At 55.5% G+C, this 25,570-nt stretch overlaps 1 protein-coding gene across 5 annotated transcripts in view; it reads left to right on the top strand.

Moving 5' to 3' along the window:
• HMCN2 (hemicentin 2) overlaps positions 1–25,570 on the top strand; it is a 171,453-nt gene that overhangs the window by 64,271 nt on the left and 81,612 nt on the right. For all 5 annotated transcript variants that reach the window (XM_069582171.1, XM_069582169.1, XM_069582167.1 and 2 more), the window contains exons 20-28: positions 2,873–2,985; positions 3,109–3,268; positions 4,298–4,463; positions 15,455–15,582; positions 18,206–18,460; positions 19,156–19,242; positions 23,783–23,977; positions 24,863–24,993; positions 25,329–25,476. In XM_069582171.1, coding sequence (XP_069438272.1) covers positions 2,873–2,985; positions 3,109–3,268; positions 4,298–4,463; positions 15,455–15,582; positions 18,206–18,460; positions 19,156–19,242; positions 23,783–23,977; positions 24,863–24,993; positions 25,329–25,476 — 1,383 coding nt within the window. The remainder of the gene's footprint in view (positions 1–2,872; positions 2,986–3,108; positions 3,269–4,297; positions 4,464–15,454; positions 15,583–18,205; positions 18,461–19,155; positions 19,243–23,782; positions 23,978–24,862; positions 24,994–25,328; positions 25,477–25,570) is intronic.

Raw genomic sequence — 25,570 nt, 5'->3', positions numbered from 1 at the left:
CAGCCCTGTCCAGTGTCTCACCTGCGTGAACCCCTGGGGATAAACGTCCTGATGCCCCACCTTTGCCCATGTGACCAGGTCTTTCCCTAGGATACACTATTGATGTGGAATTGAGTTTTGACTCACGGAGACTGCACATTTTTTAGGGCTTTTCGTGTATTTGCCCACTTTCCCATCCACAGTGTGGGAGGGGCCCTGCTTCCCTTCACACCCAACCAGGTTCTTTTTAACATAAAACAAGAAGTTTAAGTCCAGTCACTGCATACATCAATACCCTCTTTCTGTTTGTTTGTTTCACTTGTTTTATTAAACCCCCGAGGGATGAGTGGGAAGAACTCATGGTTCCTCGTTTTGTAGTGGAAAACCGAAGCTCAGAAGGAGGCTGGGTCTAGAACCCAACTGCCCTGTCTCTTTATACTTCCAATTAAATACAGTGACCAAAGGTGGGATATGTGCCACATCCAGACCTCTAAGAGGGTCTGTGCATGTTAGTTTTCCTAACTGCTCGAAGTGGAGCGTTTTAAGAGCCTCCACGCTCTGAAGTTAAGGAAAGCTGGGGCTCCAAGACAGAGGTAACAGCAAATCATAGCATCAGCGAGGGCTGCCTCTGCAGGAAGCCTCCCCCTCAATTCCTGCCCTGCACACAGCCCCCCTCTGTGGGAGCAGCGATCAAGCTCTGCTCTCCTGGCTCATTTCACTTCCATTCAACAAATTCTGATTGACTTGCTAGCTTTGGCCACCTGGGAGAATCCAGAGGGCATTCCCCCGACGGAACTTAGTGTTACCATCAGAGCCCTTGGCTTCTGGCCTCCCTCCCGGGTCTGATTTCTCCATGCCCAGTCCCCTTCCGCTGCTCCTCCTCCAGACACCTCCTCCCCCGCCCCCGCCCTGCCCCGTTTTAATGCCTGAAAATCTGGATGGTTCCCAGGATGGATTCTGCACTTGTTTTCAAGTTCACTGTGTTCTGTGAACATTCTTTCTTACCACTTCTCATCTCTCCATCCCCAGAGAGTGAGCAGGGAATTGAGGTTAATTTAGCTTTTTTTTTTTTTTTTTTTTTGCTGATCAAGGAATATGGGTATCAAAAGATTAAGTGATTTATCTGAAGTCCCACAGTGAAGAAAAGGCACAGCTGGTTCCTAGACACAGGCTGCCCTCTGTCTGGGACATGAATTTACAGCAGTGGTGGCTGTATTCTCCTGCTAAAATGTTATTTTTAAAAATCATGATAAAGTGTACATGATATAAAGCTTACCGTTTTAACCATTTTAAAGTGTACAGTTCAGTGGCATAAATTAAGTAGCATAAGCGGCATCACGGTGCTGCGCCAGCAGGCTCATTTGCCCAGCATGCATGCTTGTGCGTACTGTCGCTTCAGTCATGTCTGACTCTGCCACCCGATGGATCGTAGCTCGCCGGGCTCCTCTGTCCATGGGATTCTCCAGGCAAGAATACCGGAGTGGCTTGCCATGCCCTCCTCCAGGGCATCTTCCTGACCCAGGATCGAACCTGTGTCTTTTATGTCTCCTGCATTGGCAGGCGGGTTCTTTACCACTAGCACCATCTGGGAAGACCCTTGCCCAGAATGCAGCAAGCCAGAACACTGAGATGCTGAGGTTTACTGCAGAGAAAGGGTGTGTTCACACGGCAGTCAAGTGAGGAGACAGGAGAATAAGTCTCAGATTGGCCTCCCCAAAGGCCAGAGGCTTAGGATATTTATTAAAGTAAGGTGGTCTTCAGTTCAGTTCAGTTCAGTTGCTCAGTCGTGTCCGACTCTTTGCAACCCCATGAATCACAGCATGCCAGGCCTCCCTGTCCATCACCAACTCCTGGAGTTCACCCAAACTCATGTGCATCGAGTCGGTGATGCCATCCAGCCATTTCATCCTCTGTCGTCCCCTTCTCCTCCTGCCCCCAATCCCTCCTAGCATCAGGGTCTTTTCCAATGAGTCAACTCGTCGCATGAGGTGGCCAAAGGCATGGGAAAAGGTGGCTACAGGTAGGGAAAGGGCGAGGTCATCATTGTTCTGTGCAGGTGTGCCTGGCTGACTTGCCTCTCCATAAGATGCACGTCCAAAAATGGAGACGCCTAGCATGATCTGAGGGTGGGGCTTTAGGCCCTCTGATGTCAGAAAGTCACTTATCAGACACCTGTGTAGACACAGTTTTAGGGTCGGTGGTCCCAATCAGTCTTAGCTGGCTTGTACTCTAACTAAACACAGCTGACTTCCAGTTGTTTTCCTGGAAAACAACTCAGACAAACATCTTATTGTTTAGGCTACACGAAGCTTGGAGGATATGCAATTTGCAATGAAACAATTAAGCGAGCTTGCTCAGCGAAGGCAGGCTCAAGCAGAAGGGTAGGCAGCAAGCTGTAAGATAAGCTCAAGAATTTCTGTTGCCGGTATTGTTAACCCCATGGGGCTCAGTTTTGGGATGGGTTTTTAACTCCATGGGACACAGTTTCACAACCATCACCACCATCCATCTCCAGAACTTTTTCAACTTCCCAAGTTGAAACTGTACCTGCCAACTCCGCATTTCCCCTCCCCCAGCCCCTGGCCACCGCCATTCTGCTTCCTGCCTCTATGAGCTTGCTTGTTCACGGTATCTCCCATAAGTGTAATCTTAAGTATTTGTCCTCCCATGTCTGGCTTATCTCACTTTGCATAATATTGTCAAGGTTCATCCATGTTGTACTATGTATCAGACAGTTGTTCCTTTTTCAGGGCTGCATAATATTCCATATGTACACATCACATTCTGTTTATCCATCCCCCTCTGATGGCTACTTGGATTGTTTCCACCTTTTGGCTATTGTGAACAATGCTGCTGTGAACTCTGGTTTATGAAATTGGTTTGTTTTTAAAAGTGCCACCTAGAATCCAGCCCACTGCCACCCACCACATCACCAATGAAGGCGTTCCAGCCTCTCTCCCCTGTGTAGCCTCAGGAGTTCCCACCCCCACCATCACCTGGACCAAGGTAGGTGAAGCCTGTTACCATAAAGGTAACCAGAGAGGTAGGCCCAGTGATCATGGGGAGAGGAGCGATGCAAGTTGCCGTGGGAGGTGGGCTTTGCTGATGTCACCTGTGACTCCATTGCAGGAGACCAATGCCCTGGCCTCCGGGGATCCCCACTACAACGTGAGCAAGGACGGCACCCTGGTCATCCCCTGGCCGTCTGTCCAGGACGCAGGGGCCTATGTCTGCACAGCCACCAATGCAGTGGGCTTCTCCAGCCAGGAGATGTGGCTTTCTGTCAACAGTGAGTGATGGCCACCCCTGTCCTGGAAGAGGGGCCGGGCAGGTGTGGAGGCAGGGGCATGCTCAGTCTGACCTCCCCTGCATCTTCCTGGCACCCGGTCAGCAGCCCTGCCTCTAAACTTTTCCTGTCTGAAGATCAAAACCATCCTCCCTCTGAGGACTGTCCCCAGCAGTGTCCCCATGCTCCAAGAGTGGTTCCAGCTCAGTAAATGGATGGGGAGGGGGAGAGACCTTCGTATTAACAAGCCTGGGGCAGACGCAAGGCCCTACACTGGACTCTCACCCCTCAGCAGCCCCCTTGCCCACCTTTCTCCACGACTCTTTGACCCTTAGTGCCCAGAACTTCTGGCCACCTTTCAATTTCTTAAATGACCCATCCTACCTCAGGGCCTTTGCACAAACGGTTCCTTCTGTTTGCATGCCCTTCCCTCACTTCTGGTCCACTGACTTCTCCCATCAGTCAGATCTCAGAGCTCTCTGATCCCTCAGGCTGAACTCTCTGGAATGTCCCCTTCTTAGTGCCCATCACAACTGCCATTAAATAATTAAGTGTGTATTGAACTGTTTGGAACCAGGGTTCCCCTTGGGCCCTAGGCATGGAGGGAGATTGGGCATCAGCTGATGGTTAATTCCATTTATTCCTGAGGATAAATGGGATGATTCAGGCCAAGAAGGGAGAGAAAGGAGGGAGGAAAGAACCTGCCAGAGTGCCCCCAGGGAAGCGGAGCAGGATGGAAAGCTAGAGGGACATAGACATTGGAGCAGGAGGGACCATGTTGAGGTCAGCAAAGCAAGATGAGCTTCCAGAAGGAGGGTGGGGTGGATAGGCAGAGGGGTGGCTGGGGGAAACCATCAGATCTGAGTCCAACCAGAAACCTACACTCTCCCAATATAGCAGATCCCACCGTCCTCCGCACGTCCGGGGTGGCAGTACCACCTCAGCTTCCTAGGGAAGCCATGCTGGTCCTCTGCAGGCTGCATCCCATGGCTTCCCGCCCTGCTCACAGTCCCTGCATCCTTCCACCAACAGCCAAGCCCAGGATCCTTGTGAATGGATCACATGAAGCAGACAAGCCTCTGAGGGTCACGGCCAAGGCTGGTGATGAAGTGACCCTTGACTGTGAGGCCCAGGGCTCTCCACCTCCACTGGTCACCTGGACCAAGGACTCCCGCCCCATGCTGCCCATCACCGACAGGTAACCCCAGCTGCGTGGCCTTGGGCCCGGGGATGGACAGAGCTTGATGTTTGGGGAAACTGGCCTCAAGGTGTCCAGTGACCCAGCTGGTGTGTAGAACCCTGTGGACAGCCCCTGGGGGAATACGCAACTGATTCCTCAGGCAGTGCTTTTCACCCATTGGCCTCTAAGGGAGCATGGATGCCCTTCAGAAGGGCGAGGCCTCTGAAGTAACACGCACATGGCCCTCCCCGCACAGCCAAGGGGCGCTGCCTGCAGGATCGCCTCCTATCTGCTCAGCAGCACTTGCTACCGAGTGGAAATGAGGCTCAGCCAGGTGGAGTGAGCTGCTCATGGTCACTCAGCTAGCAAAGTTGGAACGCCACGTTTGGGACCACTTACTGGGCAAGACACGTGCTCTCCATCTTTGCCTACTCCTCTGAACTGGTGTCTGGCAGCCAGGCTTTCAGAGGTCCTGGGAGTTGGGGGGAGAGGAAGGAGGCTGTCCTTCAAAGCCAGGCCAAACCCCCACCCTCAGACAGGGAGGTAGGGCAGGGTGGTTCCCAACAAGAAGGCCTCAGAACTGCTGGAGCCCTTGACTCTTGTGGGGTGGGGGTGGGTGAGGGGGCAGCTCCAGCTGGTGACATCAGTCCTGGCGAGGTCTCTGAGACGTTCCAGATGGAGAAGGTCTCAGAGCAGCCTGTGGTGCAGCCTCCACCCCCCCCCCCAACCCCAACACCCACACACGGGGCTCTCCTCTCCCAACATCTGTTTGGTGACCCTCCCGGTCCTGGAAGTCTGCACACCTGAATGCTGCTGGGGTCCGTGACGGGGATGGTTCCGTGCCGCCCCCACCCGCATGCCCTCCGGGGTCTTTGGCGGCTCCGTGTTGTGGGTGGGAGTGGGGGCTAAAGGAACCTGCCTCTCTCCCCAGAAAGCCCGGTCCTGGCTCCTTGGCTGGACAGCTGCCGGCGGGTGCTTGTTTGTTTCTGGCTTGTTACTGAAATGGAGAATCGCAATTCCCATTTGTTCACCCCTCCTTGTTGTGATACGTTAATAGACCAGCCGGGAGCCATAAATCTGTGAAAGCTGCTTTTGCAACCCTAGAGTTTCGTTCTGTTCCTTCTCCCTCGCCCCCTCCACTTCTTGCTGGCTTATGGCTTTCTCATGAGATTTATGAGATTCCGGGAGTTCACCTACATGAAGAGGCAAAATATGCCTGGGGGGGTTGGGGCTGGGGTAAAGGGCCAAGACTCTGGCATTAAATCAGACCTGCGTGCGAATGCTGACTGGTTATGTATTAGTCGTGTGGCCTCAGGTGGCCCCTGGCTCCTCTTGGCCTGTTTCTCCATCCGTAAGGTGGACATGGTTTAAATCCTGCTTTCAAGATACAGTGATGAATGTGTGATGTTTGGTGCGTTGTGAGCGGTGGAAGATCACCCCCTTTGATATCATTTTCCTGCTGCTGCTGGAAACGAAAGCATTATTTCCAACTTTAAAAATTATCATCATCATAGCTATTATCCCATTTAATTCTCACCCACTTTTTTCAATAGGAAAGCTTTATTGAGATATAATTCACATGCTTTCCAATTATATGTTTTTTAGTAAGTTCTGAGTTGTGTAACCATCATCACAATTAATTTTAGAACATTTCCAGCACCCTCCTCCATGAAAATATCCCCACACTGGTTGGCGGCCACTTCTCATCCGTTCCCCACCCCAGCCCAGCCCTTGGCAACCACTCGTCTGCTTTCTGCCTTTGGATTGATCTGCTCTGGACGGTTCACATAAATGTAATCATGAACAATGTGACTTTTTGCGTCTGGCTGCTTTCACTGAGAACCATGTTTTTGCGGTTTCTGCGTGTTGTAGCAGGTGTCAGGACTTCATTCTTTTTTATGACTGAATAATGTTTTGTTGTGGTGATGGACCACCTTTTGTTGATTTATTCACCAGCTGATGGACACCTGGTCTGTGTACTCTTGCTGGCAATTGTGAATAATAACTTCACTGACGTCTGATTGTATCTTAGCTTCAGTCGTGGGTTCTGTGTTCCTGTGCTTCTTTGGGCCTCCCTGTGGCATCTGACAACTTCCCCGAACAGAATAGAGCCCAGTTTTCTTACCAGACACACAGTTCCCTTGGTCCCACGGCCATTCAGCCAGAAAATGCAGATGTGAAAAACCTGTGAGGCAAGGATGGGCTTCCCTGGTAGCTCAGCTGGTAAAGAATCCACCTGCAATGCGGGAGACCTGGGTTTGATCCCTGGGTTGGGCATCCCTGGAGGAGGACATAGCAGCCCACTCCAGTATTCTGGCCTGGAGAATCCCCATGGACAGAAGAGCCTGGTCAGCCATGTGCTTGAAAAGAGTTGGACACGACTGAGTGACTAGGCATACACACAAGGGGAAATGTCTGGAGGAGGGATAGCTAGGGAGTTTGGGAGGGGAGAAGGCAATGGCACCCCACTCCAGTACTCTTGCCTGGAAAAATCCCATGGATGGAGGAGCCTGGTAGGCTGCAGTCCATGGGGTCGCTAAGAGTTGGACACGACTGGGGGACTTCACTTTCACTTTTCACTTTCATGCATTGGAGAAGGAAATGGCAACCCACTCCAGTGTTCTTGCCTGGAGAATCTCAGGGACGGGGGAGCCTGATGGGCTGCCATCTATGAGGTTGCACAGTCGGACATGACTGAAGCGACTTAGCAGCAGCAGTAGCAGCAGCAGCATGGACCCACTGCTACATTTAAAATGGATAACAAGGACCTATTGTATAGCACAGGGAATTCTGCTCAATGTTACCAGACAGCCTGGCTGGGAGGGGAGTTTGGAGGAGAATGGATACATGTATACCTATGCCTGAGTCCCTTTGCTGTCCACCTGAAACTATCGCAGCATTGTTAATCGGCTATACCCCAATGTAAAATAAAAAGTGAAAACAACAACAACAACAAACCTGTGGGACGCACACGAGGCAGTGATGGTGTCGGGGAGTGGGTGGCCTTGCTGGCCGCTGCTCTTCGCCACTTCCTCCTCCATCTTTTCCATCTCCCAGGGACACGCTGCCGCTCCCGTCCCACCAAGGCTCAGCTTCAAAGCTGGCATTCTGGTTGCTTCAGAACGTATTCTGATGAGTCATGGGTGACTACCTGCCTCCAGCACATGAGAGAACCTGAGATCCTTCCGCATAGTTGAGCCCCGCCCCTCTTCCGCCACACCCCTTCTGCCCGGCTGAGCCACGCCCCTCTTTTGCAGTTGCCTCTGTCCTCTGTCTTCTGTCCTCTGCGGAGAGAGGGCAGGGGGAGGCCTGAACTGCTAGGGTTGCCCAGGGCCTCTCTTTCCTGATCCTGTGCCGACCCTGGCCAAGGCGCTGTGGTCTGGGTCGCCAGCAGACCTGCAGCGCTGGTGCTCCATGGAGACGCTGGTGCTCCGTGGAGACTCTGGTGCTATCAGGGTTGAATTCCACAGTGTGGCTGAGCCTGTGAGGCCTCCTCTTCTGGGCGAGAGGTTGCCCTCTTCTGCTGGCCATCCTGGAGGTGGGTGGGGTGGGCAGGGTCATGCGCAGGGCACTGAGGGAGGAAACAGAAGCCGTGGCGGGTGGGGAACTAGAATCCTGACTTTTTCCTCTCCTGGGCAGGGCCCTAACACACACACACACACTCGTGCGTGTGTGGAGACACACATAGACGTGCACAGACACCTACAGACATGAAGACACAAGGACAGGCACAGAGACACAGACACGTGGCCAGGCACGCTGACATAGACACCGTCAGTGCAGTGCAGCCGCGCAGTCATGTCCGACTCTCTGCGACCCCATGAACCGCAGCACGCCAGGCCTCCCTGTCCATCACCAACTCCCGGAGTTTACTTACACTCATGTTCATCAAGCTGGTGATGCCATCCAACCATCTCATTCTCTGTCGTCCCCTTCTCCTCCCGCCTTCAATTTTGCTCAGCATCAGGGTCTTTTCAAATGAGTCAGTTCTTTGCATCAGGGGGCCGAAGTATTGGAGTTTCAACTTCAACATCAGCCCTTCCAATGAATACTCAGGGCTGATTTCCTTTAGGATGGACTGGTTGGCTCTTGCTGTCCAAGGGACTTTCAAGAGTCTTCTCCAACACCACAGTTCAAAAGCATCAATTCTTTGGCTCCCAGCTGTCTTTATGGTCCAACTCTCACATCCATATGTGACTGCTGGAAAAACCATAGCTTTGACAAGACAGACGTTTGTCTGCAAAGTTATGTCTCTGCTTTTCAATATGCTGTCTAGGTTTGTCATAGCTTTTCTTCCAAGGAGCAAGCATCTTTTAATTTCATGGCTGCAATCACCATCTGAATTGATTTTGGAGCCCCCATAAATAAAGTCAGCCACTGTTTCCACTGTTTCCCCATCTATCTGCCATGAAGTGATGGGACCAGATGCCATGATCTTCGTTTTCTGAATGCTGAGTTTTAAGCCAGCTTTTTCACGCTCCTCTTTCACTTTCCTCAAGAGGCTCTCCTTGATGAAAAAAGGTTCTTCAAAAAGGTTCCTCTTCGCTTTCTGCTGTAGGGGTGGTGTCATCTGCATATCTGAGGTTATTGATATTTCTCCCGGCAATCTTGATTCCAGCTGTGACATAGACACAAACACTTATGGACAGGCACACAGACACACCAGAGAGGCAGGCGTGAGAACACGTGGGCACACACACATCGGGCTTCTGGGCCAAGGTCAGGCAGGCTACTGCTTTCTCTGGAGATTCTAGAGAATATTCTGAACTCAAGGAGACTTGACCTCCTGAGTCAGAAAGTCCTAATGGAAAGAAAACATGGTAGGAATCTGAATACCCCTGAAACTCTAAACCACCCACCTGTGTCCATGACCCCTTCTAACATATTCTTACAGATGCTTTTAGAGAATTAAACTGAGTGCATCTTCTATCCTGCCCTCATTGATTTTTCCACACTTTCCCACATTTACCCATTTCCTAGATTCATCCTGACCCATGTCATTGCTTTTCATTTAAAGGGCAAAATAACATTCCGGGCATTCAGCTCCCACGGTTGCTAAGCTCTTCCTCTGTTTGAGGCAGATGCGCTGTTGCCAGTTTTTGGTGATAATAAATGGGGCTGTTGGAACATCTTTGCACAAATGCTTCTCTTTATCTCCTGGATCATTTCCTTGGGGTAGAGCCCCAAAAACCAAGGGTTGAGTCCAAGGCTGGGAATGGTTACCGGGTGCCTCTTACCCTGTGGGACTGCTGTTTGGGAAAAAAAAACACTGGAGTTGTGAAGTCAAAATTGAAGTCTACAAGATTTATTGAGCATCTTTGTGCCCAGGACTGTCTAGGACAGAGAAGACGGGTCCAGGCTGTGTGTGACATCAGGTGGCAGAAGACTTTGAGTACCCTCCCAGCCGTACCCCCAGCTCCCTGAGTGAACGTGAACAAGACCCTTCCCTCTCTCTGGGCCTCAGTGTTCCCATCTGAGAAATGAAAGAGTTGAACAGGCAATAGTGGCCGGAGAGTGCCTAGTGGCTCTGGTCCCTTGACTCAGCCCAGGGATGCTGGGGTGAAGCAGTGTTGCTAGGCAACAATGTTTGTTTGTGGTTCTGATGTGTAGCTGGGACAGCTGCAAGTGCTCCTGGCTCCAGCTCTGGCTCCCGGGGGCAGCCGGCCAGGATCCACACAGGGCCAAGCCAGCCGTGTGGGGGAGGGGGGGCGGGGAGGGAACAGTGAAAGAATGGAGCGTCCAGGGATGCTGCAGGGCGGTGGGACACTCACTCCCCCTCCTGGCTCAGAGGAGGGGAGGGGGCTCAGAGAAAAGCTGCTCCCTCTTGCAAGCCAATGGCATGGCAGGGACTGCCCAGGGGCTCCCCATGGGGGTCTTTACCTTGGTGGATCTTCATAACTTATGCTGATTCCTAGCCTGGTGTCTGGGTGGCCGTGCACAGCACGACTTCATCCATCTGAGTCTCAGTTTTCTCCTCTGTGAAAGGGGTGATGACAGGATCAACCCTGCCTTGGGGTGATCTGCCTGCCTTGCAGGTTTGGATTTGGGGCGTTTCAAGTGTGCATGGAAGTGCTTAGCTCCGCGGTGGAGCATAGGAAGCGTCTGAGTATTGACAGCCGTCGCCTCTTAGCCATCTCCAGGTTTATGTTTCACGGGCTTGGGGGATGTGCATTTAACCCTGTGCTCGCATATTTTCCTTGGCCATTCAGTTGGTGTCAGGCCCCTCTTCCTGAATTGCTCCAGCTTGGGGTTTCCTTTTGAAACTTCCTTACAAGGGTCTATGATATGCCTGAAGGTCAGAGTGGTCGCTGTGGATGGGTGAAGGTGCTCTTCAGGCTGAGTGGTGCTGGCGGGGAGGGGGGCAATCCTTGCCCCCAGGCTCAGACCCTGCCCTGGCCCAGCAGATGCGTGGCCAGCATGTAGTGACATGCGGTGGGGATCTGTCGAGCACTGCCCAGCTCTGCTGTGCGCTACGGGTGAGGATCAGCCTCTGGCCAGCTCGGTTCTGCGGCGGGTGCCGTTCATTCACTTCACAACTTCCTCCTGGAAGGCTCTGATCACAGAGGAGGTTGGATGGACCGCTTAGAAACGAGGGCAGCAGGACAAGCATGGGACCCAGCAAGAGGGACTGGGCCAACCACCCAGACTCCCAGCAACCTGAGGACAGGGGGCATTCACTCTGCCCCAGCGGCAGCTGGCCCGCCTTGAACCCAGTGGCTCTTTGTCAGATGAGTGGATCAGTGAATGAACAAGCAATTGGCAGAACCTGGTTCCACAGAATTCAGAGCAGGGAAAGTGTAAGTAACCTGCCTGGTCTCATCAGGGAAGGCTTCCTGGAGGAGCTGGAGGCTGCGCTGCCTTGAAGGGGACCTGGGGGGCAGGAGAGCAGTGCTGAGACAGGATGGGGTGTGGGAAACACTGTGAGCAAAGGTGGGAAGGTGTGTGTGTGTGGACAGGGACAGTTGGGATTTGCCATCAAATATTTATTGAGCACCTGTTATGGGCCAGCGCCCATACTAAGGGCCGAGGACATGGCAGGAACCTGGGCACGCCTGGCCCCTCCCCCCACAGAGCCATCAGAGAGTGACAGGTGGCTGCAGGTGCGATAAGTGCCGTCGTGGTCCCAGGAGCCTCTGTGTGAGAGCAAGGGTCCACCTCAGGCAGCAGAGGCAGCTGCATGGAGAGGAGACCCCTAGCTGAGTTGCAGCAAAGGTGTAGCCTGGGATTGTTGGCACTATCTACCCAATGCCCTCTGGTCTCTCCGGGCAGGTATGTTCACCTTGGAGCTCTCAGGGCCGGGGTGGACCCAGCAGGGTAGGTGGATCTCCCCACCACCGTCCCCCACCATCTGCGTGGCTGTGTGAACCTCACAGCCAGCAGCGAAGGCTCGCGCCCAGTGCATGTCATAAACAGGAAATTCCCCTCGAACCTCTCCGTGTTTTCATCTGGGCGCCACTTGGAGCCATCTGGCTGCTCTCACTGCATGGGAGTCTGCTGCTAATTACACCACATGCACCCGGCACACGGCAGCCCTCTCCCCGCTTCCTCTCACCTCGCCCCTGCCCATGCCCATCCCTGTGCCCAGAGCTTGTAGCCCCCAAACCTCAGGGAGCCTTGGGAACATGGAGAGAGCATGCAAGGGGCATGGGGTTCGGGTGGTTCAGAAGGTCTGCCCTGGAACCCCCAGACCTCCAGGTCCTCACTGATCCATCCCAGGCCTCACATCATTGTCCTAAGTCTGGTCTGAGTGGGGTCTGCTCTGTGCCAGGTCTGGGCTAGGTTCTGGGGATACAAAGGCAAATAAGGTGGACGGAAATACGTTCTCTTAAGGGCCCACGGGTGAAGGATGGTCACAGGCCAGTACGGTGAAAGCTGCGATGGAGGGGTCTCTAGAGGTCTCAGCTTGACCATCTATAAGATGGAGTCTCCTTTCTCTCCGTCCCCTCCTCTGTGATATAGCGAGCAGCCTTCCCTTTCTAGGAAATGACCTGGGGCTCATCATGAGAAAGACAAGAGGCCTCTTTTATTGTTGAGAATTGTTTCCACTTTTGGAAGTTTCTTTCATTATTGTTTTTTTTTTTTTCCCCAGAAGCTCCCACTTCCTATCCTTTTAAGGGCTTGAGGAGGGAAGGAGCAAGAGGTCCTTTAGTCTCTAAAGTTCTAAGAAGGACTAGAAGGCAACCTCTGAGATAAAAGGAGTCCAGAGCTGCCTTTTCAAATATGAAGAAGTTGGGGTCAGAGATGTTGTTTGCCCTGTCTGAGGTTGCACACTCTAGAGCAGAATGGGACCTTGGACCCAGAACTCTGGTGCTCAGCCTAGACATCTTTCCACTGACCCAGGGGGTCCCCCGCTTGGCTAGTCGAGGTTCGCAGCAAAGTCCCCAAGGGAGCCATGTCACCGCCCCAAGTGTGATTAAGTGTGTATGTTTCAGCCTCACGCTGATTTGGCTCGTGTTGTTGGATGTTGACATTATTTAACCTAAAAAAATAAAACACGACCGCGGTGGATGAGAAGAGCCAAGCCAGGGCAGTGGAGCCGCACAGGGGAGAGGTTTACTTGTCACGGGGACAAACAGACATCTGTGTGGTGTTTTTGCTCCTTTTTCTTCCACTTTGGAAGACTAAGGGACCTACTGATTGGGGGCTGGGAGCGAGCACATGGACACTGGGGGTGAGTTTTTTACTAGCAGCGGGGTTGTGTATGGAGCACTTACTACGTCCCAGGGACCACGGACTTTGTGTGTGTCATGTCACTTCATACACGCCGTATCCTGTGATCCCAGGTGAGGACACAGACTTGGGGAGAGGGATTCCTCAGCCCAAAGGTCGTGGGTGGGGGCGATAGCACTTGCTGTCAAAGCCCGGCTCCCGCCTGCTCCTCCGGGTCACTTTTGGGGGGCAGGGGCACTTCCCTGTGTCCCGGGGCATTGCTCCCAAGGGGTGGACCCCAGAGGGTCTTGGTACAACCCTGATTCCAGCCTCCACCCCCCAAATCTGGCTGGGCCCTGGGAGTGTGTATGTTTCACATGTGGCTGGAAAATTCTGATAAGAAGCCCTGCGCTGCAGCAGGGAGTGATGGCCTCTGTGAGAGCTGATGGTGTGTGAGCCTAGGTATGGCCCAGGAGGCCAGCTCCTGTGCGTGGGGGACACACAGCAGTGTGCAGAGGGCTCTGGCGGCGAAAGAAAGAGCAAAGGAAGGAGAGCAGGGTTGGAAGAAAGAAAAAAAATCTAGATATTTAAACGTACACCAAAGGGAGAACTAATTAATCAAGTGTGGTAAAGTCACACAAAGGACTACTATGCAGCGGTGAAAAGTGAACGAATTGGACCCACGTACACATACGCTTTGCCATGCGTATGAGTTTTAAACAATGCAAAATTATGTTGCATATTGTAACATAATTACTGTCGTCAGCATGGTAACCTTCGTTGAGCGTGTCCCTCTTCTTGGGTCTGGAAGATCCCCTGGAGAAGGGAATGACTACCCACTCCAGTGTTCTTGCTGGGAAATCCCAAGCCCTGGCAGGCTGCAGTCCATGGGGTTGCAAAGAGTGGGACAGGACTAGGTGACTAAGCACGCATTCACACTGTTCCAGGCAGCGTGCTGTGAATTAGGTCTTTCATCCTCTGGACAACCCCGTGAGGAAGAAGCACTGCTTTTGTCTTATTTCCCCCTGCCCTGCAAAGGAGACAGCAAAGCACAGAAAGGTTGAGTGACTTAACAAACATCACACAGCAGGCACGTGGCAGAACAGGGTCGGAGCCTCTGGCCCCAGCCCGGTGCCTGGGCTCTAGAGACCGCCAGCTCGTGTATCACTCACAGCTGTCCTCAGAGAACTTGCCCCAAGTGCCTGCTGGACGCTCAAGGAAAACTAGAGGAGGGGGTTACTAGGCAGGGGGATTACAACCCCACTTTACAGATGGGGAGACGCAGGACCTGCAGGGCAAAGCTAGTGGCCCGAGATTGCACAGAGAGTGAGTTGCCAGCAATATCGACCTGGTGGATAAGTGTATGCCCAGTACTTCGCTTGCAGCTGCTTAGTAAATGGGGGACTACTGTCATCCCTGTTTTGCATAGGAGGAATCTGAGATTTATCTGAGAGGGGAGTGGGCACCGGGGTTGGAGCCCAGCTGGACCCTGATGAGCACAGGCGGGGGAGCGACTGGCCCTTGGAGGTCTCCCACCCCTGCGCTGGCTGCTAGCGCTCAGGGCTGGCTGGGGCCAGGGGCCGCAGCTGCCCTCCCAGCTCTGTGGGGGCAGGGGCTACACGGAGCCAGCACATATGGGCCAGTGATATCATGTCTGCGGGGGTCCCCTGGGGTCCAGTCCAGCTGCAGGAGCCTGGCTGAGGGTCCCAGATCTCTGTGGGATGGGGGCCGGGTGACTTCAGCAGGTGGGCTGGAGTGGGGAGGGCAGTGATGCGGGAGCCTCACAGCTTCCTCCCGAGAGCCCAGCGCCAGATAGCTGGACACCAAAAAGCACAGGCTTCGGAGTCTGGGTGAAGCTGACCCGTAGATGCAGAGGGCCTCTGGCCTGCAGCTTCTCCCTGGAAGCTGGGGGTCCTCCAAGTGAGGCCTCCTCCCCGCCTCTCAGGGCAGGGTTGAGGGATAGGTGTGTGCATTAGAAGAGGGGCAGTGACTGGCGACCACGTGGAATCTGTTCACCAGCCCCAGTCACAGCATTCCTTAATGTACCCATTTTATAGATGAGGAAACAGAGGCTCCAAGAGGACTTGCTTTACCCAGCTCAAAATTGGAGTTCAAAGTCAAACCCAGCCAGCGGACTCCTAGCCTAATGCTCTTTGTCTCTTATACCAGTTGGAGTGGACCTGGCCTTGGCCTGGTGATTTGGGGAACTGGAAGCAGGGCAAGGGAGTGGTGAAGGGTGGGTGGTGGATACTGCCTTAGTCCTGGCTGGCTTCCTGGGGGAGGCAACTGGTTGGGTCATGAGACCTTTCCAGCAGATGTGGGGTTGGCTGGGGTCTCACCAGTGTCCCTCATTTCCTCAGGCATCACCTCCTCCTGCCGGGCTCCCTGCGTCTGGCTCAGGCCCAGGTCAGTGACAGCGGCCTCTACGAATGCACAGCCAGTAACCCTGCCGGGTCCGCTACTCAGTACTACATCCTCAGGGTGCAAGGTAGGGCCCTGGCTGGCAGCCTCCATCTCACCACGTGGCCCCCTGCCCCCATCTCTCCCGGGCCTTTTGGTGTCTCTCCCCATCCCCCCACCAGGCTCCGTCACCTTTTCATGGCCCTCCAGTGTGTGCCCCATCTACCTAATTTCCTGTCTTTTCAAGTCTTGTCTCTCCTTCTCCCCACCCCTATTCCTCGCCTCTCCTGTACCCCTTGGTTGAGCTCAGACAAGGCTGTTCAGAGCTCCCTCCTGAGAACCGAGGGTGGGACCCCAAGGCGGCAGGGACTTAGGGGCTGGGAGGGCGACCCACAGAGGGGATTCTGGGTCCCAGCCCAGGTGGGGGCCCAGGAGTGGCTGTTCACCTGGGGGGTCCAGGTCCCATTCACAGGAGCCACCCAATGGAGTCACTCCACCAAAGAGGTGGGGAGCCTGTCCCCTCCAAGAGCCCCAGTGAGCCATCTGAGACCCGGGTCCACCAACCACAGCCCTCAGCCGCTCCTCGCCTACACGCCGTTCTCGTTTGGCCCACAAGTGAAGAATGATGTCTGCGTTTTCTAATGATTGGGGGAGAAAAAGCAAATAATGTGACATATGAAAATTATATGAAACTCAGTTCTTCAGTGTCCGTTAATACAAGCTTCATTGGAATGCCTCCACACACGTTCGGTTACGTAGTGTCTGTGGCTTTCTTCACGCCGAAATGGCAAAGTTAGTAGCTGAGACAGAGACCATCTGGCCTGCAGAGCCTAAGATATTTACTCTCTGGCCCTTTCCAGAAAGAGCCAAACCCTGCTCTAGGCTTAAGTCCCCATTTTACAGGTGGACAGACTGAGGTTCAAAGAGGGAGGGGCTCAAAGCTTTGCTGTGTGTTTACATGAGCATATGAGAGAGGAGGTGGTTCGGATGTTAAAGAACCCGCCTGCAGTGCGGGAGACCTGGGTTCAGTCCCTGGTTTGGGAAGATCCTCTGGAGGATGGCGTGGCAACCCACAACAGTATTCTTGCCTGGAGAATCCCAGGGACAGAGGAGCCTGGAGGGCTACAGTCCATGGGGTCGCACAGAGTCAGACACGACTGAGCGACTAAGCATAGCACAGCCCCGGAGAGAGACAGGGAAGCAAGGGCAGGAGGATGAACGGAGCCGGGTTTGAATGCTGACTCTGCCACCGACTGGCTCTGTGACCTTAGGCCAGCTGCTTGGCCTCTCTGAGCCTTGGATTCCTGTCTGTAAGAAAGTGAAGTCGCTCAGTCATGTCCGACTCTTTGCGACCCCATGGACTGTAGCCCACCAGGCTCCTCTGTCCATGGGATTTTTCCAGGCAAGAATATTGGAGTGGGTTGCCATTTCCTTCTCCAGGGCATCTTGGCAACCCAGGGATTGAACCTGGGTCTCCTGCATTGTAGGCAGACGCTTTACGGTCTGAGCCATCGGGGAAGTCCTTTCCTGTCTATAAAGTAGAGGCAATAACGCCTATCCCACAGTAAGGGTACCGATGACTTCAGGTGCTCAGCACAGTGGAAACTGTTAGTGTTTTCAGGGGGGTAGTAGGCACCCTGTCTACCCTCCTGCTCCTGGAAAATGAGGCTCTGGGCTGGCGGTAGGGGAGCCAATCTCTGCCCAGGGGCCAGCTCCCATGGATGGTCTTATCTTCGGGATCCTCCTCTGAAGCTGGGAAGGGAGTGGGTGTCCTCAACTTCCCCTGAGGGCCCAGGACACTTTTCCAAGTCTCTGAGAATTCTCCTGGGCTCACCCAGTCTGGCTGTATGGAAACCACTTGGATTCCAGCTCATCCAGACCAAGACTTGGGCTGGTCCAGCTCCTGTTAGCCAGTATGGAGTGGATGAGTCTGGTCAAGTCACATAACCTTTCTGACCCTCAGTTTCTTCATCTGCAAAATGGGCATGGCATCACGCACCCGTGGGAGGGACCAAGTGGGATGGAGGATGGGAAAGCGACTTGAAAACAGAAAATGTGGAAGAAATGAAACCCATCATCTCCCTCGCCCCCACCCCACCCCAGGGAAAGGAAAAGAGGGAGCTGGGAACCCTGAGAGTGGGTCTAAGCCGCTGCGTGTTAAGCACCCCTGTGGACCAGGCTCCACGCTGGCCGCTCTGATGCTATGTCCTGTTGCACCCGGGGCAGCTTTGTGAGGAGAAGCCGAGGCCCTGGCCAATGTAGGGTCCTGTGACCTCGAGAGGCAGGGCTAGGATCTGAAGCCTACCGCTCATGCCTGCTGCCCCCCGGGCCTCGGTGTCCCCATCCCACACCGAGCTGGTGATTCTCACGGTGCTGGGGGCAAGCCCGGGGGTGGGGGTGGGTGCTGGGCGGGGTGGGGAAGTAAGCCAAGCAAGGAGGAGCCATTCTTTGATGAGAGCACGGTTGCTCAGGGGGAAGGGTGATGGCACTCACGCATGGGAGGGGAAGGGGTCCACGCAAGGCATCCTAATATCGTTTCCTGAAAACCGAGGCACGATCGGCCTCAGATCACCCCTGCCCCCTTGTGGGTTGGTGATGCCCAGGGATGCGGACAGCCCTGAGCAGGCTGGGCCTGCTCTGTGGGTCTGGGCTCTGCGTCCCCCCCACACCCCGAGCCCCTGCCCTGACCCCCCTCCCTGTGGCCCTGTCAGTGCCCCCCCAGGTTCAGCCGGGCCCGCGGGTCCTGAAGGTGCTAGTGGGAGAAGCCGTGGACCTGAACTGTGTGGCCGAGGGCAGCCCGGAGCCCCGGGTGACCTGGTCCAAGGATGGGGTGGCCCTGCGTGGTGAGGGGCCCGAGGGCTCTGTCCACTTCGCGGCCATCCAAACCTCCCACGCCGGGACATACCGCTGCGAGGCGTCCAGCAGCGCCGGGGTAGACGCCTGGGAGCTGGATCTCAGGGTGCTGGGTGAGTGGCCCCCGACCCCCAGAGCTCCCTGGTCCCCCCACCTTCTGCAGCCGCCTGCAGCTGTCTGGGCTTCTGAGCTGTTGGACTGCTTCTTTCCCCCAGACCTGAGGCCACATCAGGCAGCTCTCACCAGCCCCGGGTTGCGGGGGCGGGGTTCCTTCCTCAGGGTGGGCTGCAGGCGCCCTGGGGTTGCTGATTGAAGAGCAGACGCCTGGGCCTGGGGCCAGCTTCTCCCACTTTCCAGCTGGACAACCATCGGCCAGTCATTTTCATTCTCTGACCCCATAAAATGTGTCTAATAATATGTGAGGGGTCAGTGCGAGAATGCGTATGAAGTGTCTGGTGAATAGAAAGTTCTGGATCCCTGGGGCTAGCCTGTTTGCTCTGATGAATCTGAAACACAGGCAGAAAGCTGCTGCTGGAGGGGCCGGATGCCGGAGCTCAGCCCCTGAGCCCAGGGTGGTTATGTGTGGCCCTAGAGGCTCTTCCATGGACCACCCTGGGGCGGGGGGGGGGGATGAGCTGACGCCTCTGGCCCAGAGGCTGAGGGCTGGGGTGCAGAGCTTGCACCCCTTATTCCAGCTGAGGCTCTGAGGGGAATGCTCCCGCCACCCAAGCCCTGGGCTCCTGGTGGGGGGGGGGGCACCAGGCTTTGGGTTTTGGGGTGTGAGTGTGGCCACATCACCTCCCACCAGAGCCACCACACTGGGGGGCCGATGAGACAAGCGGCCTACTGGAGAGGATAGCAGGAGAGAATGCCAGCCTGCCGTGTCCTGCCAGAGGTGAGGCTGGGCCCTGGGCGGGCCGGGTGGGGGAGAAAACCCACCCACATTCCAGAGCCTTGGGTCACTCACTGTGGACAGTGCCCATGGGTGTGGAGGGTTGTGGGGTCCCCAGTTCTGCCTGCCATGCCAGGCACTTCATCCCATCCACAACCCTATAGGATGGGTATTAGCATTAGCTCTTTTTCATTAGGGGCAAGTTAGGCTCAGAGCGGGTAAGCAGCTTGCCTGAGGTCACACACCTGGAAGATGACCTAATATGCTTCAACCCCTAGCTCTGTACCTGTTAAGCCCTGAGTCCCTCTGTGCCCAGGGGGTGTAACACTGGGGCTGAGGAAGGCCCCGGGGTCCTGGGATCAGGGCTTGTGGCTCCGGCCTCTCCCCCAGCCCCAGACTTTCTCACAGAGCATGGATCCACAGGGTTCTGGGCAGACCGTCCCTTGGGGGGCCTCTTCCGGCAACAGTACCGTGTGGGGTCAAGATCGCCACCCCTGGTCAACTGCCCAGTGCTGGGCAGGTCACATGTCCTTTCTGAGCCTCAGTTTTCTCAGCTGTCCAGTGGGGTCACACCTGCCCCTCCACAGAGGGCTGCCGTGGACTGCAGGAGTACTAGGTCCCAGCACCGTGCCTGGCACACAGTAGGGGCTTGGGGAAACGTGTTGAATGCGTGGAGCGATTCCACCGTCTGTGAAGCCTCCCAGTGACACCCAGTGGGTGCCAGCCCGAGTTGCTTCTTCTGGCTTTGGACCAAGATGGCCTGAATGCCTCCTCTGTACGTGGACAGTGTTCTCTTGGAGAGGAGGCGTCTGGGTGTTTGGGGGGCAAGTGGCAGCTTACGGGAAGACTGGCAGGAGCTAGGAAAGCGGATTCCAGTTGGCACTGCACTTCCTTGTTGCTCGGGGCCTGGAGAAGTCCTTGGAAAGGGACGAGGGGTGGGCAGGTAGGAGACAGGCGGGAACCATGGGCTTCCACGGTGGCTCAGCTGGTGGAGAATCCGCCTGCAATGCTGCAGAGGCAGGAGACAGAGGCTCGATCCCTGGGTCAGGAAGATCCCCTGGAGGAGGGCATGGCAACCCACTCCAGTATTCTCGCTTGGAGAATCCCATGGACGGAGGAGCCTGGTGGGCTATAGTCCATGGGGTGGCAAAGAGGCACTCACCACTGAGTGACTAAACCCTGGAGCCCAGGGCGCCGACCACCTGAAGGGACCATCGTCTCGCTCTTGACCAGGCTGCCACCTTGTGTTAGTATCTGGTAACAGCAAGGAATGAACTGAACTCACGCACAGTTAGTTCAGTTCAGTTCAGTTGCTCGGTTGGGTCTGACTCTCTGTGACCCCACGGACTGCAGCACGCCAGGCCTCCCTGTCCATCACAAACTCCCGGAGTTGACTCAAGCTTGTGTCCATTGAGTCGGTGATGCCGTCCAACCATCTCCACTTCTGTTGTCCCCTTCTCCTCTCACCTTCAATCTTTTCCAGCATCAGGGTCTTTTCAAATGAGTCGGTTCTTTGCATTAAGTGGCCAAAGAATTGGAATTTCAGCTTCAGCATCAGTTCTTCCAATGAATATTCAGGCTTGGTTTCCTTTAGGATGGACTGGTTGGATCTCCTTGCAGTCCAAGAGACTCTCAAGAGTCTTCTCCAACACCACAGTTCAAAAGCATCCATTCTTCGGCACTCAGCTTCCTTTATAGTCCAACTCTCACATCCATACATGACTACTGGAAAAACCATAGCTTTGACTAGATGGACCTTTGTTGGCAAAGTAATGTCTCTGCTTTTTAATGTGCTGTCTAGATTGGTCATAACTTTTCTTCCAAGGAGCAAGCATCTTTTAATTTCATGGCTGCAGTCACCATCTGCAATGATTTTGGAGCCTAAAAAAATAAATAAAATAAATTTTCGGTCGCTCTTGTACAGGGAGTGCTGATATAGACGCATGCAGGAAATGCAGTTTCAATCCCTGGGTCAGAAAGATCCCCTGGAGAAGGAAATGGTAGCCCACTCCTGTATTCTTGCTGGAAAATCCCATGGACAGAGGTGTCTGGCAGGCTACAGTCCTTGGGGTTGCCAAGAGTCAAATACGACTTAGCAACTAAACAACAATAATGGGCCATGGGACGTGCGACCACCAACCACCGCCTCTTGCCCTGATGCCTCACGGCCACCCACGACACCAGCATCATCTCTGGTCAGCCAGGGCGTCCTCTGGGCCTAACTTCAGCCAGGTTGACATCATCCAAGTCTCCTTCATTAAAACCGCCTGCTCCTCCATCCCCGACTGCCCAGCTGCCCTTGGCCTTCTCCCTTTCAAGCATGTGACTGTCTGTTGGGCACTAGCGTTCATCTGCCATGCGCCCTTGGGCTCTGATGTCAAAAGGAGAAAGCCCTAAGCACCCGGCTGTGTCCCCTGGGAGCTCTGGTCCCCTGCAGTGAGTGGCACCATCTGCCTCCTCCTTGTGGGGTGCTGCAGAGGCCAAGAGCCTGGTCACCAGCCTGCTGGTGATTTGAGACAATCACCGCTCCTCTCTCGACCCCCTTAAAATGGGAGTGGAGATGAGATGAGTGATTTTCAGCAACAGCCCCAAGTCCCTGGAGTCTTCATTCAGAGCAGTGGTGGAGTTCAGTGGTCAGAGCTTGTTTAGGGGTTAGACATTTGCATTAAAAAAAAAAAGTTCCAGTGTTCAAAACGCAATCCCCCTCCAGGCCAGCACCTCCGAGGTCCTGGTCTCTGGGTAAGGGGAGGAGGATGGGCTGGGGTCTTCTGCAGAAGATGAGACACTGGGAGGGGTATGTGTGTGTTTGTGGGGGTGTACTTGTGTGTTGTGTGTTCACACACACACGTCCCTACCCTGGGGAGCGGGACCCTGGCAGTGGGTCACCTGGACGAGCATTCTAGGCAGGCACAGAGGAAACGGCAGAGGAGCCTGTGAGAAAACAAGTAGCCCAAAGATCACAAAGCGTGGGTGGCCGTGGTCCCTCCGTTTCCGAGACGGCCAGCGGGCAGAGTCCCCAGCACTTGTTGGTGCTGTTCAGGCAGGGCCTCCTGAAACCCTGGATGCCTTGAATGTGCTGCATTTTTTTTAATCATTAATTTTTGGCTGCACTGTGTCTTTGTTGCTAGGCTGGCTTTCTCTCATTGCAGCGAGTAGGGGCTACCCTCCAGTCCCAGTGCGGGCGCTTCTCATTGCAGCGGCTTCTCTTGTTTCAGAGCACGGGCTCTTGACACGTGGGCTCAGTAGTTGCGGAGCACGGGCCTTTGCTGTTCTGTGGCATGTGCGATCTTCCCGGAGCGGGGATCGAATCCGTGTCTCCTGCATTGGCAGGTGGATTCTTAACCACTGGATCACCAGGGGAACCTGGACGTGCCACCTCTTGATGTCACCCCTCCCTGTTCCCCCTAAGTGAGGTGGCCCACTCCTCCTTGCAACAGCAAGGATAAGAGAGCAAGTGAGGCAGACAGAGTCCCGAGCTGCCAGGGGAGTAGGCAAAGGAAGTGGCGGCGGTTCATGATGACGGTGTTTGGCGATGACTATGATCCCGACGGGGGTGACGGAGGTGCTGCAAGCTGCCCTCTTCCTGGGCGCTGGTGGAGGCAGGAAGGGAGGTGAGGGCCCAGCGGGCAGGGCTGTGAGTAGGGTTGCTTTTTGTCCTGAAGTCACTTGGCACCTCTGCAGAGCTGGGGCTCACCAGACCCGAGCCCGGCGGTGACCACTGGGCACCTCACCTCCTGGGTACGTGTGTTGCTTGGAAGACTGGGTCATGCCTTCAACACTGATCTGAGGACCTACTGTGTGCCCCGGCTGTTTATATCCCATACCCACTGTGCGCCAGGCCTTGTGAGCCAACAGTCCGGTGGCAGAGCCAGACTCTGGACAGGGCAACGTGGGGGATGATGGAGAAGGGCGTTCTGGGGGATCGGGACTCTCATGGGGCGGGGGGGTGTGGCCAGCAGTGCCCACCTCGTGCCTCAGAGAGGAAGATCAGGCCAGGCCGAGCCGGGGCCTCCACCGTTTATGTGATGATCCAATGGGACGAGACCGGGGCTGAGCATGGAGGGCTAGTTTCTTTCTTGTAGCACCTACTGGGTGCCAGGGGCTGGGGTTGCTGCTGGGCACAAAGCAGAGACCCTGGACTTTGTGCGGGGAGACAGACAATACACCAAAAAATCCATATATAGCATGAAAAAAAAGTGCATGTTATATATATTAGAAAGCTGTAGGTGGGGGGCAAAGGAAGACACTGGGTAGGGGTGGGCGGTGGGAGTGCCTGGGAGGGTGCAGTTCCAGGCGGGTTGGGTCATCTGAGAAGGGAACTGGCTTCTGGGGGCGCTGGGAGGCCGGGTAGACGTGCAGCCCTGGGTCGGAGGGGCCAGGTGTGGGGCACCTGCAGCCTGGGGACCAGGAGGAATCTGAGGCAACCCCCGCCTGGAGGGTCAGTGATGTTTGCACCTGGGTTGGGCGGGTGGGGGGCGGGCAGTGCGGGTGTGGACAGAGAAGGAGACAGGGTGTTTGTGCTGACGAGCCGGTGCCCTGCCAGGGACGCCCAAGCCGCAGGTCACGTGGCGGAAGGGCCCGTCATCTGAGCCGCTGCGTGGCCGGCCAGGCCTGGCGGTGCTGGACGAAGGCTCTCTGTTCCTGGCCTCTGTCTCTCCCTCTGACGGCGGAGACTACGAGTGCCAGGCCACCAACGAGGCGGGCTCCGCGTCCAGGAGAGCCAAGCTGGTGGTCCATGGTGAGTAGGGACCCCAGAGCTGGGGGGTGATGGTACCCTGGGGGGCACTGCCCGGAGGATACAGTTCCTTGCTTCTCTGTCCCTCATGCCTGTCAGGGAGGGCTTGAGGGTGTTGTTGGGAGAGTGCTTTCTTCATGCAGAGAACCCCCCATGGAGACAGTGTAAGGAGATCCCCGGAATTCCATAAATGACTTTAAAATGGGCTAGGAGTGAATCTCCTTTGGAATGCTCACTAGTGGTCAAAGCCCACCTCCCACTAAAGGTGCTGAAACTACCTGAGGCTCATATTCCCACTTCCCAAGGCCCACATGTCTCCCTGGAACCTGGCCCCCTCATCCAGGGTGCTGTGTGCAAGGGGAGGGGAGCACTTCCCTCAACGTGGGGTCACAGAGGGGGTGAGAGAAGCCGTTTTAATAATGGGTTCCTAATGGAACCACCTTCCGCCTCCCCGTAACCAGCCACGCCCGCTTGCCCTGTAATGACTTGCCTGGGAAGTTTGTTTCAAAGACATACCCAGGCCCCACCTAGAGAGACTCTTGACTCCATGGGTGGGGGGCGGGGTGGTCCCCTAGGCACCCTCCTTGGTGACCATGCCAACCGTTTGGGTGGAGAACTGGATGGAACCGGTGGCTCCCGCAGCTTGGAGAGCTGGCTGTCAGAGCGAGTAGAGTTCCTGGGCTCGACCAGGGTGAGGCCGCTGTGGCCACTCCCAGGTCCACACAGCTCCTGACGGCCGGGGTCTGGAATGGGCGTCCTGGAAGCCCAGAAGCTGGCGAAGGGAGGGAGTCGGGACCGCCCTCCAGGCCAGGAAGAACGGCCCAAACGGGGTCCCTGGAAGTGGCTGACCTGCGGAGGGGCAGCTCCTCTGCTTCTCCTTCTCCCAAGTGCCCCCCAGCCTCCGGGAGGACGGGCGCAGGGCCAACGTTTCGGGTATGGCGGGGCAGTCCCTGACCCTGGAGTGTGACGCCAGTGGCTTCCCGGCCCCCGAGATCACGTGGCTCAAGAACGGGAGGCAGGTGGGTGTCCCCCAGGGGTGGACAGGCTCGGGGTGGGATATGGACAGGGTGCAGGCCTTCTGGACTGGTTCCTGCATGTAACCAGATGTGGCTGGGAGATGTGGCAAGGGGACAGGTGTCTTTGGGGATGCATTGGGGGCTCCGGGCCACGGGGGTCCCTTCACTGTGGCCCCATGATGAAGCCTGGAGGGCTGCATGGTGGAGAGGGCACAGTACCATTCTGGGTTCTAGTCACCGACTGGAACCTGGGCCTCAGTTTCCTCACTGCTGTTGGGGACTAGGGGGTGGCTGGACCACCCTCCCTCCACCAGTTTCCTTGGGCCTCTTCTGCTCAGATGCCTGCCGTGGGCAGCCACCGCCTCCTGGATGGAGCCCGGGCCCTCCACTTTCCCAGGATCCAGGAGGGCGACTCTGGCCTCTATTCCTGCCGAGCCGAGAACCAGGCAGGGGCCGTCCAGAGGGACTTTGATCTGCTTGTGCTCAGTGAGTGAGGTGGAGCTCCCCCAGCTCCCAGGGGTGTCTGGCCCTGCAGCCCCTCTCCTGTCAGGCGTGTGTGTGGGGGGGGCACTGCCTGCTG

The sequence above is a fragment of the Ovis canadensis genome, chromosome 3 (assembly GCF_042477335.2).
Source record: "Ovis canadensis isolate MfBH-ARS-UI-01 breed Bighorn chromosome 3, ARS-UI_OviCan_v2, whole genome shotgun sequence".
Taxonomy (NCBI): domain Eukaryota; kingdom Metazoa; phylum Chordata; class Mammalia; order Artiodactyla; family Bovidae; genus Ovis; species Ovis canadensis.
This window is presented reverse-complemented; position numbering and strand designations above follow the sequence as displayed.